The 15043-nt window shown below is 23.5% G+C and overlaps 1 protein-coding gene across 1 annotated transcript; it reads right to left on the reverse strand.

The window, feature by feature from the left end:
• Nucleotides 1–7453: 7453 nt before the first annotated feature.
• Nucleotides 7454–9620, reverse strand: HO173_007505 (uncharacterized protein; the record flags this gene model as incomplete). Its single annotated transcript, XM_037309408.1, has 6 exons — nt 7454–7938; nt 8000–8064; nt 8120–8485; nt 8543–9245; nt 9300–9383; nt 9440–9620. 6 exons carry the CDS (start codon nt 9618–9620, stop codon nt 7454–7456), a joined length of 1884 nt encoding a protein of 627 aa, XP_037163487.1.
• Between the last annotated feature and the right edge of the window lie 5423 nt (nt 9621–15043).

Here is a 15043-nt window from a genome sequence, read left to right on the forward strand (position 1 = left end):
CGACTATAAATTAAGATTATTAACTTTTCGCTATAGAAAAGTTATATTCTTTTAAAAGTCTTAGACTAGTTAGTTTATCTTCTCGATTATTTTTTAAATCTTAAATAAATCGTTTTTAATTAGATTCTTTTTTATTATAATAATATAATATTAAGTAATAATCTTTCGAAAATTATCTTACTTTTAATAAATCTTATTTAATATAATTATAAATTTATCGAGTTAATATTTAATTTAATATTATAGTTATAAGCTATTAGCGATATTTAAAATATATTTATTAAGTTTATCTTATTAGAAATATTATTTAATAAAACTAATATTTATTAAAACTTAATTTACTCTAATAAAGTTTTAATTTAATTTATTCTTTTAATATAAATTTTATTATAAGAAAGAAGAAAGAAGAGTTTAAAGAGAAGTTTAAATACTTTAAAAAAATAAATATTAAGAATACTAGGCCGATTAGAGAATAATAAAATCTCTTTAAAATATTTCGAAATTATTCGATATTAAGAAAAAAAAATTACTATAAAATTTAAGATAAGATTATTTCTTTATAAGAGCTTAATATATTTATCTCTTAATTATTTAAGATATTAAAAAGACTATAAGTATTTTAAATAATATTTTTTAAGTATACTTACTTCGCTTAAAGAGTTTCTTATCTTATAGAGAAGTTATATATAAGAAAGCTTAATATATATTTATAAGATAATATTAACTATTTCTTTTAATTCGCTAATTATATAAATAATTTAATATCTTATTTATCTCTTAACTATTATTTATTAAATTCGATTCGCTTTAAAATCGAATTATCTATTTAATAGACTTATTTAAAAATATAATAACTTAACTTAATTTCTTATTAAAATCTCTATTAGCGCGTTTCTTTAAATTCGTTTATTAGTATAAATAAAATAAGTAAATTAATTTTAATTATAATATTAAAATCGATATAGATATAATATTAATATAGACGAGTAAAGATTTATAAATTAAATTTATAATCGTTTTTTTTTAATTAAGACTATCGAGTAAATTATCGTTAATAAGCGAACTTTAATAATTAAACTTTAATAAGCGATATTTAAATTTCTTACGCTTTAATAATTATAAGACTAAATTTTAAAATTCTAAAAAATTCGAAAAGTATAAATAGCGCTTTAAAATTTAAAAAAAAATCTTAAAATTTTAATAGAAAATAAAAAAGTAATTCTATATATTAATAATATATATCTATTTTTTTAATAAGAAAGATATAGAAGAACGAGATTTTAATAGTTATAAATATTAATTTATTTATTTATAATAAATTAATTAATCTAGTTAAAAGACGTAATAATCTCGAATTAATAATTAATTATATATATAAATTTAAGATTTTCTAGTTTAACTCTATCTTATTCTATTATATATTCTAATTTATATAATTATTATAAATCTTTAAAGAATATTAAAAAGTCGCTTTAAGAATACTCTTTTTAGAATTATAATTTTAATAATAAAAGAGAGAAAGTTAATCGTTAACTCGAGCTTCTAATATAAGATAATTATTCTTTTTAAAAGAATTTTAATTATAATTCTTATTTTAACTAGCTTATTCGAGAAAAGTCTTATCTTTATATAAATATTATCGAATTTAATTTCTAGAAATTTAATTATAAAATCTATAATACTCTTTATATAATTAATTTAAAGATTTAATTCGCTATATAATTAATCGAATTACTAAATATATATAAATATATTATTATCTAATAAAAGAATTATAAAAAAATCGTTTAAATAGTAAAATATTACTTCTTATATAAGAATCGCGATTAAGATTTAAATAAAATTCTTTATAAAGAGATTAAATAGAAATAGTAATATACGTAACTTAAATAATAGATATCGTTCTTTTTAATAGTATTTATTATAATTAAAATTAAATAGCTATTAATTCGATATAACGATAAATATATATATAAAAATTTCTTTAAAATTTCTTTTAATAAATTAGATTTTTAAGTCTTTCTATAATAATATTACTACTATATTATTATATATAATATATTTTAATATACTTTACTTCGTTTAAATATTATTATTAATTAAATAATTATATAAAAATAAGAGATTATAAATTCGTTTTTAATCTTTATTATATTTCGATATTAAATCGAGTAACGAATAGATATAATAGAGCTTATTTTAAAGATTAACCTCGATTAAATAATATTATTAAAACTATTTTTAAAGATTTATTTATAATATTTAAAGTACTTAACGTATTAATAAATTAAGATATAATCTCGAAAATCTATCTTAACGCTCTTTTAAAGAATAATTAAAATAATTTTAATAAATATTAAATTCGAATAATCGTTTAATTATTTAAATTAATTATTAATTATTAACGATTTCTAATAAGATAAATTTAAATTTAATAGATTATATAGCGTATATAGAAATTTCTTAAATATATATTATAGCGATTAGAATATTTATAAATACTTTAAAAGTTATTTTATCTTAATAATATAATTACTTAATAATAAATAATTAAAACTACTTATAGCTAAATTTTAAATTTTAAAATACTTATTTATTAATTAATTTTATTAATAGATTATATAAATATATAAATAAATATAGCGCTCGTAAAAATAATTACCTCTATTAAAATTCTTATAAATTCTAATTTCTTTAGCGATAACGAGCTTATTAAGGCTAGACGTAACGATTTTAACTTATTATTACTTATATAAGTTCTTTTAAATATAAGAAAATCTCTATAATTCTAATTATTCGCTTTTTAAATCTTAGAATTATTTTAATTACTTTAAATATATATAATAATAAAGATAAGATAATAAGCGAGAATAAAGTTAAATTTATAAATAATAAATAGTCGTAGTAAACGAATAGTATACGTATATAGAATCTTATTTAAATCTTACTTTACGCTAACGTATATAAAATAACTAGCGACTATCGAGTATATATAAAAATAATATATTATATAATTATAAGTAAAGGCTTATAAATTAAATTTATAAAGTTAAATTTTTCTAAGTTAAATAAAATTTTAGCTCTAGTTCTAAGTTAAATCGAACTCTAATCGCTTACTATACGTTTTTACTATTATAAAATTAATTTAATCTATATAATATATAGATATATATATGCGAAGAGAGGCGCGCTAAGACTTAATTAGAAAAGTATATCGAGTATAAAGAATTAATTCGTAATAATTACTTATAAAAAATAGAGAAAGACTATATTCTTATAGTAAGAAGTATTAAAATATCGAAAAGAAATAAAGATAATATATTAATTAGTGGTGTGAATTCTATAATATCTTCTATCGTAGTAAAATTTTTCGAATAATAAAATAGCTATAGATATCGAACGATTTTAATTCGTTTAAATATATATCGTTTCGAAGTAATAATTTAATATGAAATCGTAGAGAGTATATAAGGTAGAATCTTAAAGAGCTAAGTCGTATTCTTAACGATAATAATCTTATTACCGCTTAGTTTCTTTATAGTATTCTTCGTATTTATCTATTATAGTTTCTTCTCTTACTTCTTCTCTTATAGAGTATTAGATTAAGTAGTTAGCTAAGTAACTAACTAAGTAAATAACTAAGTAACTAATTAACGATCTAATTAGTTAACGATTTAACTAAGTAAATTACTAAGCTAATAGAATAGATAGTATTAACTAAGCGATTAATCGAGTATCGCTAGCTTAAGAGAGATATTTAAAGAAAGACGATGGCTGTAAATTCGTTCGAGCTCTTTTTAAAAGTCTTTTAACGCGTTTTTAAGTAGTAGTAGATAGCTATTAAGCTCGCTTACGACCTCGATTATTAATAGTAGCGAATTTATCGAGAGATAGTTTAAGGGCGTTAATAAGGGGTTTAAAAGATAAGTGAAAGAAATACGTGTCTAAAGCGTTTAGTAACGTTACCGCGAGAGGTATCGAGAACGATTATATTTATATTAATAAATTAATAGAATAATAAAAGAAGAATAATTATATAAATAGATAAAAGAATTATTATTCGATCTCGAACGCGTCTAATATAACTACTATAACTACTATATTTAAATTAATAAATTAATAGAATAGTAAAAGAGAAATAATTATATAAATAGATAGAAGAATTATTATTCGATTTCGTACGCGTTTAATATAACTACTATAACGTATATAACTAATATATACTAGGGCGCGAGCTTTTCAATAGTGAAAAGCTTGTCGAGTACTAGTTTTTAACTATATTTAATTCTTAGAAAGACTCTCTAAAACCTCTCGAACCCTTCGAGAACTCTTTAAGGGCTCTTCGAGAGCTTATATCGAAGAAACTATTAAAGTAAGCTCGAAATTTAATTATTTTAGTAATATTTAATTAATTTCGAGCTTGCTTTAATAGCCCCTTCGATATAAGCTCTCGAAGAGCTTTTAAAGAGCTTTAAAGGGCGTAAAGAATTTTAAGTAATCTAACTCTAAGAATCGAGAGAGAGATATTATATTTCACTGAGAATCGAGAGAGATATTATAATTTATTTAATATACTTAGAGAGAGATTCTCTAAAACTTCTCTAACCCTTCGAGGGCTCTTCGAGAGCTCTTCGAGAGCTTCTATCGAAGGGGCTCTTCTTATAAGCTCGATAATTTAAATAAAAATCTTAGTTTTTAATATATCTTTACGAATACTTTATTAAATTTTATCTTCGCTACTTTATTTAAAAGTGTATAATTAGCTCTATAACTCTATAAATTTACTTTATTATTATTTATTACGTAACGTTAAAGGAATTAAATAGAATAAATTAATAAAGTTAATATTCGAGATTTAGTCTTATAATACTTTCTCTTTTAGATATACTCGTATTTAGAACGAAAATAAAGAAATAAGATATATTTTAAACTAGAAATCGTGGAATTCGAGAATCTAATTAATTACTAGCCTCTTAGCGTAGAAGTTATTTAGAATTTTAACTCTTAAGTATTAAGAAAGTAAGCTTTTTAATTATATTTAAATATTTATTTAATTTATTAATAGTAGATTAAACTTTATAATTTTTATAGCGTTAGAAAGCGTAAAGCGAGCTCTATAATTTAAGAAATTATAAAGTAATTATATATATCGTAAGCTAAGTACTTTAAAGTATAAGACTTTTATATATAAATTTTTAATAAGAAAGCTCGAAAGAGCTAGCGAGCTAACTTAGTTAGTCTAGTTAAAAGACGTAATAACCTCGAATTTATAATTAACTATATATATAAATTTAAGATTTTCTAATTTAAATCTATCTTATTCTTTTATATATATTAATAACTATTAATATTCTTATTCTTCTTAATTAAAATAATATATATATAAATTAATTTAACGAAATTTTTAATCTTAAATATTTTAAAGAAGATTTATTTAAAGTATTTAATATTTTTACTTCGAAATCTTTTAATAATATTAAAAAAGAATTTCTTATCTTTTATATAATAAAAGAGAATCTCTCTTCTTTTCTCTTAATTCGATTTAAAATCGAATAAGTTTAAATTTAATATATTCGAATAATAATAACGATAATTACGATTATAATAACGATAATAATAATATAACTTATAAACTCGACTCTTATAATAAACTCGACTCTTATTATAATAGCGATAATTTTACTTCTCTTAGATTTTAAATAGCTAAACTATTAATTTTATAAAATTTATTTTAAATCTCTTAATAGACGAAGATATTTTATTAATCTTATTTAAGATAATAATTCTTAATAGTATTTCGAATATAAAGATCTTATCGCGAAGAAGAGATATTTTAATTTTAATAGTCTTTTTAATCTTAAAAGTCTTAAAGATCTTATTAACGACGTTAAAGATCTTTTTAATAATCTTAAAGACGAGTATAACTTATATAACTACTTTTTTAAATCTAATAATAATAGCGAAAGCTATTATAAAGTATATAAGAGTATAAAATATATTTATAATATTTAAATAGTATTTATAATAATTAAATAAAGACTAATATATATTAACTTAATTATAAAAGAAGAAGAATAATAATATAACTCTAAAAGAGAATAATTCGAATAAAGAGTTTATTATAGATATAGTAGTTATATAAATAATACTTATTATATTTATTTATCTCTCGTATATTATATATTATATATTATATATTATATATATATTATATATTATATAGTAATAAAATAATTAATTAAAAGTTATTAACGTTATAATCTTATAATAAATTTATTAATCTATCTCTATTAAGATTTCTATATTTAAAAGTATAAGTAACTATTTTAATTATTATTCTAGTTAATTATAACTATTATTATTATCTATAATAACTATTACTATTATAGCTATTACTATTATAATTATTACTATTATAATTATCTCTATTATAACTACTTCTATTATAATTATAATTAAATAATTAAAAAATATAATAATTAAAATATATAAAAGTTATATTTCGATAATAGATATAATAATAATAGATATAATAATAATAGATATAATAATAATAGATATAATAATAATAGATATAATAATAATAGATATAATAGTAATAAATATAATAGTAATAGATATAATAGTAATAGATATAATAGTAATAGTTATTAATAATAATAGTTATAATAGTAATAATTATAATAAATAATTATAATAATAATAGTTATAGTAATAATAGCTATTATATTAAATTTATCAAATAAATATATCTAAATATAGAAATTTTAATCAAAATATTTTATATATATATTATTTTATAATATAATATTATAGATATATTATATTATAAAATATCTTATTAAGATTTTATATTATATTAGATATAAGATTATATAAATCTTAATAATTTATATTATATTAGAGTATAATATAATAGATTAATATTTTATATTATATTATATCTTTTTAATTAATAGTATTTCTTAAATAATAGTAATTTATATAAGATTAAATATAATATATAAAGTAATAAATAAGTTATTTAAAACGATAATTAGTAGTTATTTAATACTTATATTACTATTAATTAATACTTTAAAAGTAATAGAATATATTAAAGAAGATTATTACATTTTTTAAGAAATATCTATCTCTTACTAGTTTTCGCGACTTTTTTTACTATCTTAAGACTTAATCTAATTTATTTTTATTAGAAATAAATATAGTAGTAATTTAAGATATATTAAACTATTAATAGTAAAGTTATTTAATAATTAATATAATAAAGCTATAGAGTATTAAATATAGAAGAAAAATCTCGATTAAATTTATTATCTCGACGTCGACGTTTATCGAATATAATTTTTTACTATAAGAGTCTTCTAATTAATATTTCCGTAGCATTTTCCTTTACATTAGTTCTCGTCTGAGCTATTTAAAGGATGCTACTTGTCAGATCTTAAGAATGGTCTTAAAAGGAGTTCCCATACGCTCCCATCTCCGATCGCCCATCAGCATGCAACTCTATCTTCTGTGCCGGCTGCTCCATCTCCTGCAAGTTTTGCTCGCTCAGCTCCTGCAGCGGCTTTCCGCTGAGCTCCAGTGGCCGAAAGTCCTCCTGCATCTCCTGCAAGTTTTGCTCACTCAGCTCGTGCAACGGCTTTCCGCTGAGCTCCAGTGGCCGAAAGTCCTCCTGCATCTCCTGCAAGCCTTTGTCCTTCTTCGAATCAGGCCCATCGGATAATTCAGCTACGGGGCTAGATGCAGCTTTTTGGGGGGCATTTTTGCGTTTCTTTTTGAGATAGATGATTATGCTGATGGCGGAGGCGAAAAGGACCAACACACCGGCGACTGTACCGCCTGCAATGGCGCCGCTGTTGGATTTTGATGGAGAGGGTTTTGGGGGTTGGGAGTTGGAAGCGGAAGTTGAGTTGGTGGAGGTTGAGTTGGTAGAGGCTGGAGGTTGGAGAAGTCAGTTGAGAAGATTGCCACGGTTTGGGGGAGGGGATGAGAATACTGTTTGTGAAATGCGTGACTTGGAGAAGTGACGCGACCTCTGGAACGAGGGTTTTCATGTAATTTCTGCAAGAATTTCAGCCCTCGGTATTCTATTCGGTATAACACATGCCAAACCTACTGCTGTGCTTGCGCGTAGTACTGTTTTACCACGCCAGACTGCTCGTAAGGTGGAGCTGCGGCGGTGAAATTATCTGCAAAGGCCATGGTGGTCATGTCGAATATTGCCAGGCCTTGCAGAAATTGGTCTGCAGAGTTGTTGTACTCATTTGCAGGTCCAGGAAGGTCGTTCGTGGCTCTGGCGTCCAGCCCCCCAATGGAAAGGATCTGGCTCCCTCCAACAGCATTGCAGGAATGCGCGAACCGAGGATACTGGGGCGGATATGGTACGCTGAACCAGTGGAATGCGGGCAGCGTGAGGACATTGATTGTATCGTATTGAATGGAATTGTCTCCGAAGCGCCAGCCATAGCCTCCGTAGACGAAGCTAAGCCAATAGTCAGCACGTTTTCTGAACATTCTCTTGGTGGAGAGCGGATTTCACATCTCATAGGTGCCGTTCGTTGAGTTGATGCCGGCAGTGCAAAAGGATACTCTTGGACTAGGCGGACTTCCAGTCGTTGTTTGATTGTACCACTCTTGCGTCGCAGGATCAAACACCGAGACAGTTGACAGCCCTATGAGACCATCGGTAGTATTATAAGTTAGTCCATTCAACCCTCCCATGGCGATGAATAATCCTTCCGGCCCAAAAGATGGGACGAATTCCATGGCGCCTCTCTCAATGCCACCCGTCGCGTTACAACATTGAGCGCTAAGATTTGTGAACGACTGGGATTCCATATCAAAGAGTACCGCGCCAGACATAAGGGTTTGTGGCGAGACGGGCTCATAGTATGCACGGTCACCACCGAGGACCAGTGCTTTGTTCTGGCTGTACGCCATGAGAGAGCCGCCAGGGCGCGTAAGCGGCTCCCAAACAGAAGAGTTGGAATCAATCACTTGATTCCAAGCTCCACTTCCGGTATCGTCGGGCTTGAAAGACCACAGTGACAACGGATCAGATTGTAGAACGCCGATACCTGAAGGATAGCCAGTGAATCCGGTATACAGAAGGTCGTCTGCTTCGTAATACCAAAGGGACGGATTATCGAGGCTGGGAAGGCCACTAGGTTTTGCAGTGGATTGCAACACGACCGTCGCATTCGTCCAACTTTTCGAAAGATCGATAGAAAGCAGTGTCGACGCTGAACCAACATATCAGCACCAATACTTACGTGGAACCTATAACCTTATCTTACAGTACTCATAGACTGATTGTCCAGCGTCGTTCAAAAACGAAAATTGTCCCCCATCGATGTAAACCCAATCACCAGCAACGGTAGCTACGAATGCTGTGTTACTCTTCAATCTATCGCTCTAGATGTATGTGTACACTCACAAGCTTGGTATCCTCGTCGGAGATAACTCGAAGTTGCAACCACGCCCGGTGCTTGACGTGTTTCAAGATGTTCGCTTCGCATGGAGGTGGCAGAAGAAGCTGTTAAAAATGTGGTGCTGAGTATTGTCGCTGAAAAGCATGAAACGGATTGATCAGAATTGAAAAGGTTGAAAAGTCGCATAGTGGTAGCCTAGGCGGCGAGCTTGTATTTGCGAGTGATTAAAAGGTGGACAACGGCAGTACAACGACGTTTATTTCACGGAGTATCTCGAGGCACAAAATGTCAAAAGCAAAAAGAAACAATAATATGTGATGTCTTCTCACATTAAATGTTTATTGTTAAGTGTCAAACTAATGCATGCTGCGGAAGGCTGAGTAGACAAGTGCTCCGCTCTGATGAGGCTGATTCGCTCCGCAGGAATATGGAAGAGGGTTGCGAAACGCCTCTAATCTTAAGGCTTCAGCTCGTTTCAACGCGCTAGAAAATAAAAAGCACCGCAACACCATTAGGAATCGAACCTAATACGAACTAAATACCCCCAACAACACGACCACAACCAATAGGTGTCCGCCCTCGGACTATGACTAACGGGGAACATTTCGCTTCACAAATCAATGCGTCGCATGGGATTCGAACCTAAACCCTCGCCCCTCGCCAACACCGTTCGACGCTGGTGCAATGGTGTTGCGGTGCTTTTTATTTTCTGCGCTGCACGGCTGTGGCGTCACGGTCAGCCTCCATGCTGCCTGTAGGATGAATCGGGCTGTCCATCTCGATAGCCAGCCGCGGAATATGCTTCGGGGAGCCTCGAGTGCCATGAAATAGAGTGTCATTCATGAAAAGCTGCATAACTCTTCAATTATTCCGCTGAAGACCTTCAGATTTTATCCTTCCTTTTTTTAAGTACACGCGAGCAGGGATTCAATGTAGGATTATCAATCGTCCAATAATGGCTGCCGTTAACTCTGTCTTAAGATCGTGCTTACTCAGGATCGCGGGAAGCTCCTTATCGCCAAGAATAAGACCTTCCTTTTAGGGTAAACCCCCCAAAAAAAAACCCCCCGGAAAGGGGGGGGGGGGGGGGGGGGGTTGGGGGGACGGCAAAGAAAAAAAAGAAAAAAAAAAAAGGAAAAAAAGAAAAAATAATTATTTATTTTTTAATAAAAAAAAAAAAAAAAAAAAAAAATATAATAAAAAAAAAAAAAAAAAATAAAAAAAAAAAATTTTAATTTTTTTATAAATATTAATAAATAAAAAAAAATATATAAAATATATATATAAATTATTTTAAATATTTTTTAATTTTATATATATTTATTAATTATTAATAAAAAAAAAAAAAAAAAAAAAAAAAAAAAAAAAAAATTAATAATAAAGAATTAATAATAAAGAATTAATAATAAAGAATTAATAATAAAGTATTACTTCTTATAATAATTAGAAATTTAGAAGTTAAAAGTATATATCTAATATATATCTTTATCTCTCTTTAAAGTATTAATATTATTTTAAACTCGATTCGAGTTTACTCGAGATAAAATAAATACGTTTAATATATATTATAAGTTTATTCGAGATAAAGCGAGTATATATTAAAGCTTTATCTCTATCGATTTTTTTATCTCTATCGAGCTATAACTCGAATTTTAAATATCTAATATATTCTCGCTTTAAGACGAGATTTTAAAAAGATAGTATTAGATCGAAATAGAATTTTCTTAATAGAATAATAAGAATATCTTATTATCTTCGTTAAGCGTATTAATTATATTAATTTAAAGCTATTATCTTTAAAATATCTTTATAGTTAATATATATAAAAGAATAAAATAAAATTAAGTTAGAAAATTTTAAATTTATATATATAGTTAATTATAAATTTAAAGTTATTACGCTCTTTAATTAGATTAATTAATTTACTACGAGTAAATAAATTAGTCTTTATAACTATTAAAATCTCTTACTTTACTTTTAATTCTTTAATAACTTTACTATTTTCTAATAAAATTTTAAGATTTTTTTTAAATTATAGATTATAGAATACGCGTTCTAGAAATTTAAGAATTTTAGAATTTTATCTTAAAATTCTTTAAAGGCATAGAATTTAGATATCGCTTATTAAAGTTCGCTTAGTAAATTTACTCGATAGTCGATAGCTCTTATTAAAAAAAATAGATATACGTTATTTAAATTTAAAATAACTTTCTTATTTTCTAATAAAATCTTTCGAATTTTCTTTTAAATTATAGAACGTAATTCGTACGTTTTAATATTAATCGAAAAGATATAATATAATATAAGATATTAATTTATTATATTATACTCTAATATAATATAAGTTATTAAGATTTATATAATCTTATATCTAATATAATATAAGATCTTAATAAGATATATTACGATATAATATATCTATAGTATTATATTATAAAATAATATATATATAAAATATTCTATTAAGATTTCTATATTTAGAAGTATAAAGTAGTTATTCTAATTATTATTTTAATTAATAACTATTCTTATTCGATAAAATTAATATAATAACTAATACTATTATAGCTAATACTACTATTACATACTATTATAACTATTATTACTATAGCTACTATCGAAATATAATTCTTATATATCTTAGTTATCGTATTCTTTAATTATCTAATTTTATATTATATTTAAAATCTAGTCTTAAAGAGATTTTAGAGAATTAATTTATTCGTTCTTATTATATATCTAATATTTTAATAGCTATTACTATTATAGCTATTACTATTTATTATTTTAATAGTCTATTATTATATAATAGCTATAATAGTATTAGCTATAATAGTATTAATTATAATAATATTAGCTATAATAATATTAGCTATAATAGTATTAACTATAATAATATTAGTTATTATATTAGTTTTATTAAATAAGAATAATCGTTAATTAGAATAATAATTAGAATAGCTACTTTATACTTCTAAATATAGAAATTCTAATAAAATATCTTATATATATAATATTTTATTATATAATATTATAGATATACTATATCGTAATATATCTCGCTAAGATCTTAAACTTATATTAGAAAAATGAAATAATATTTAACTCTATTTATACTATATTCGAATACGATATAATATTACTTAATATAAAATATCTTATAAAATATATTATATCTTTTCGACTAGTACGTTTTAATAATTTAATAATTATAAAATTTAATCTTATAATTATTTAATAATAAAAAATTCAAATATCGCTTATTAAAGTTTACTTATTAAATTTACTCGATAGTTTTAATAGTTTATCTATATTTTAACTATCTTTTTAAATATTAATATCTTATAAGTAAAAATCTATAAATTAAATTTATAATTACTTTTTTAATTAGAGCTATCGAGTAAATAGATAAATAATCTTTAATAAGTGATATTTAAATTTCTTACGCTGTAACAATTATAAGACTATTTTTAAATTATTTTTTTTTTTCTAAAAGCTTATATTTTATTCTATACTTTAAAAAAAATCTTAAAGTTTTAATAGAAAATAAAAAATTTATTCTAAAATTAAATAATATATATCTATTTTTAATTAGAGCTATTCGACTATCGAGCGATCTTTAATAAGCGAACTTTAATAAGCGATATTTGAATTTCTTATACTTTAATAATTATAGAATTAAATTTAAAGATTTCTTTTTTATCTAAAAGTCTATAATTTATTCTATAATTTAAAAAAAATCTTAGAATTTTAATAGAAAATAAAAAAGTTATTCTAAAATTAAATAATATATATCTATTTTTTAACTATTCGACTATCGAGTAAACTTTAATAAGAATATTTTTTTAATAATTACGAACGTTAATTTATTTACTTACGATAACTTAGTTAATTTAATTAAAAAGCGTAGCGAACTCGAATTTATAATTAGCTATATATATAAATTTAAGATTTTTAAACTTAATCTTATCTTATTCTTTTATATAAGTAAAGATATATAAATTAAATTTATAAAGTTAGATTTTTCTAAGTTAAATCGAATTTTAATTCTAGTTCTAAGTTAAATCGAACTCTAATCGCTTACTATACGTTTTTAATCTATATATAAATATATATATACGAAGAGAGACGCGCTAAGATTTAATTAGAAAGATATATCGAGTATAAAGAATTAATTCGTAATAATTATCTATAAAAAATAGAGAAAGACTATACTCTTATAGTAAGAAGTATCGAAATATCGAAAAGAAATAAAGATAATATACTAATTAGTAATATAAATTCTATATTATCTTCTATCGTAGTAAAATCTTTCGAATAATAAAATAGCTATTAAAGTAAGATATCGAACGATTTTAATTTATTTAAATATATATTATTCGATATTTACGTTATTATAGTAATATATTATATTAATATAATAGAAATAATAGATTAAGTTATAGTAATATTCTTCGCTTACTAAGTAATAATTTAATATAAAATTATAAAGAGTATATAACGTAAGATTTTAAAGAGTTAAGTCGTATTCTTAATAATAATAGTCTTATTATCGCTTAATTTCTTCGTAGTATTCTTCGTAGTATTCTTTATAATATTCTTCGCATTTATTTATTATAGTTTCTTCTCTTATAATATTTCTTCTATAGAGATTTATAATTTATAAAATTATAAAGTAATAGCATTTATAGAAAGCTAATTATTTTAGAATATAAAACTTTTATATATAAATTTTTAATAAGAAAGCTTAAAAGGGCTAGCGAATTAACTTAGTCGATTTAATTAAAGAGCGTAATAATTCTAAATTTATAATTAATTATATATATAAATTTAAGATTTTATAGCTTAGCTCTATCTTATTTTATTATATATACTAATATACTAATACTTTAATTTAATTTAATTTTTATTTTTTTTTTTTTTTTATAATTTTTAATATATAAAATTTAAATTTAAAGTAATTACTTAGAAATATTTAAAGTTTATTAAGATAATAAAATATAATTTAAAATCTTACTCTTAAATAAGATAATATCGAGATTTTAAGAAAATTTAAAATCTTATTTCGAAATCTTATCTCGATTTTAACTTCTTTTAAAATCTTATCGAGATTTCTTATTTTATTACGTAGCGTATAAATATAAAAAAGAAAATCGTATTTACTAAGATTAATAGAATAGCTTATTCTCGAATTCTATTAAAAGATAATAGAATATAATATAAAAACTAAGTAATAAGTTTAAATAGTTAAAAATAAGAAAAGAAAAAGAAAAAGAAAAGAATTAAGTAATTATAACTACGTTACGTATCGAAATAAGAAATCTTAATAAGATTTCGAAGAAAATAAAGATCGAATACTAGTTAAAAAGATATAAAATATTCTATAAAATATTTTATACTAAGTAATATTATATCGTACTCGAATATAATATAAATAAAGTTAAATATTATATTATTTTTCTAATATAACTTTAAAATCTTAGCGAAATATATTACGATATAATATATTTATAATATTATATTATAGTATAATATATATATAAAATATTTTAATTAAAATTTCTATATTTAGAAGTATAAGTAGTTATTTTAATTATTATTCTAATTAA

This window comes from Letharia columbiana, assembly GCF_014066305.1.
Source record: "Letharia columbiana isolate WasteWater2 chromosome Unknown Sc0000025_s0, whole genome shotgun sequence".
Lineage (NCBI taxonomy): Eukaryota > Fungi > Ascomycota > Lecanoromycetes > Lecanorales > Parmeliaceae > Letharia > Letharia columbiana.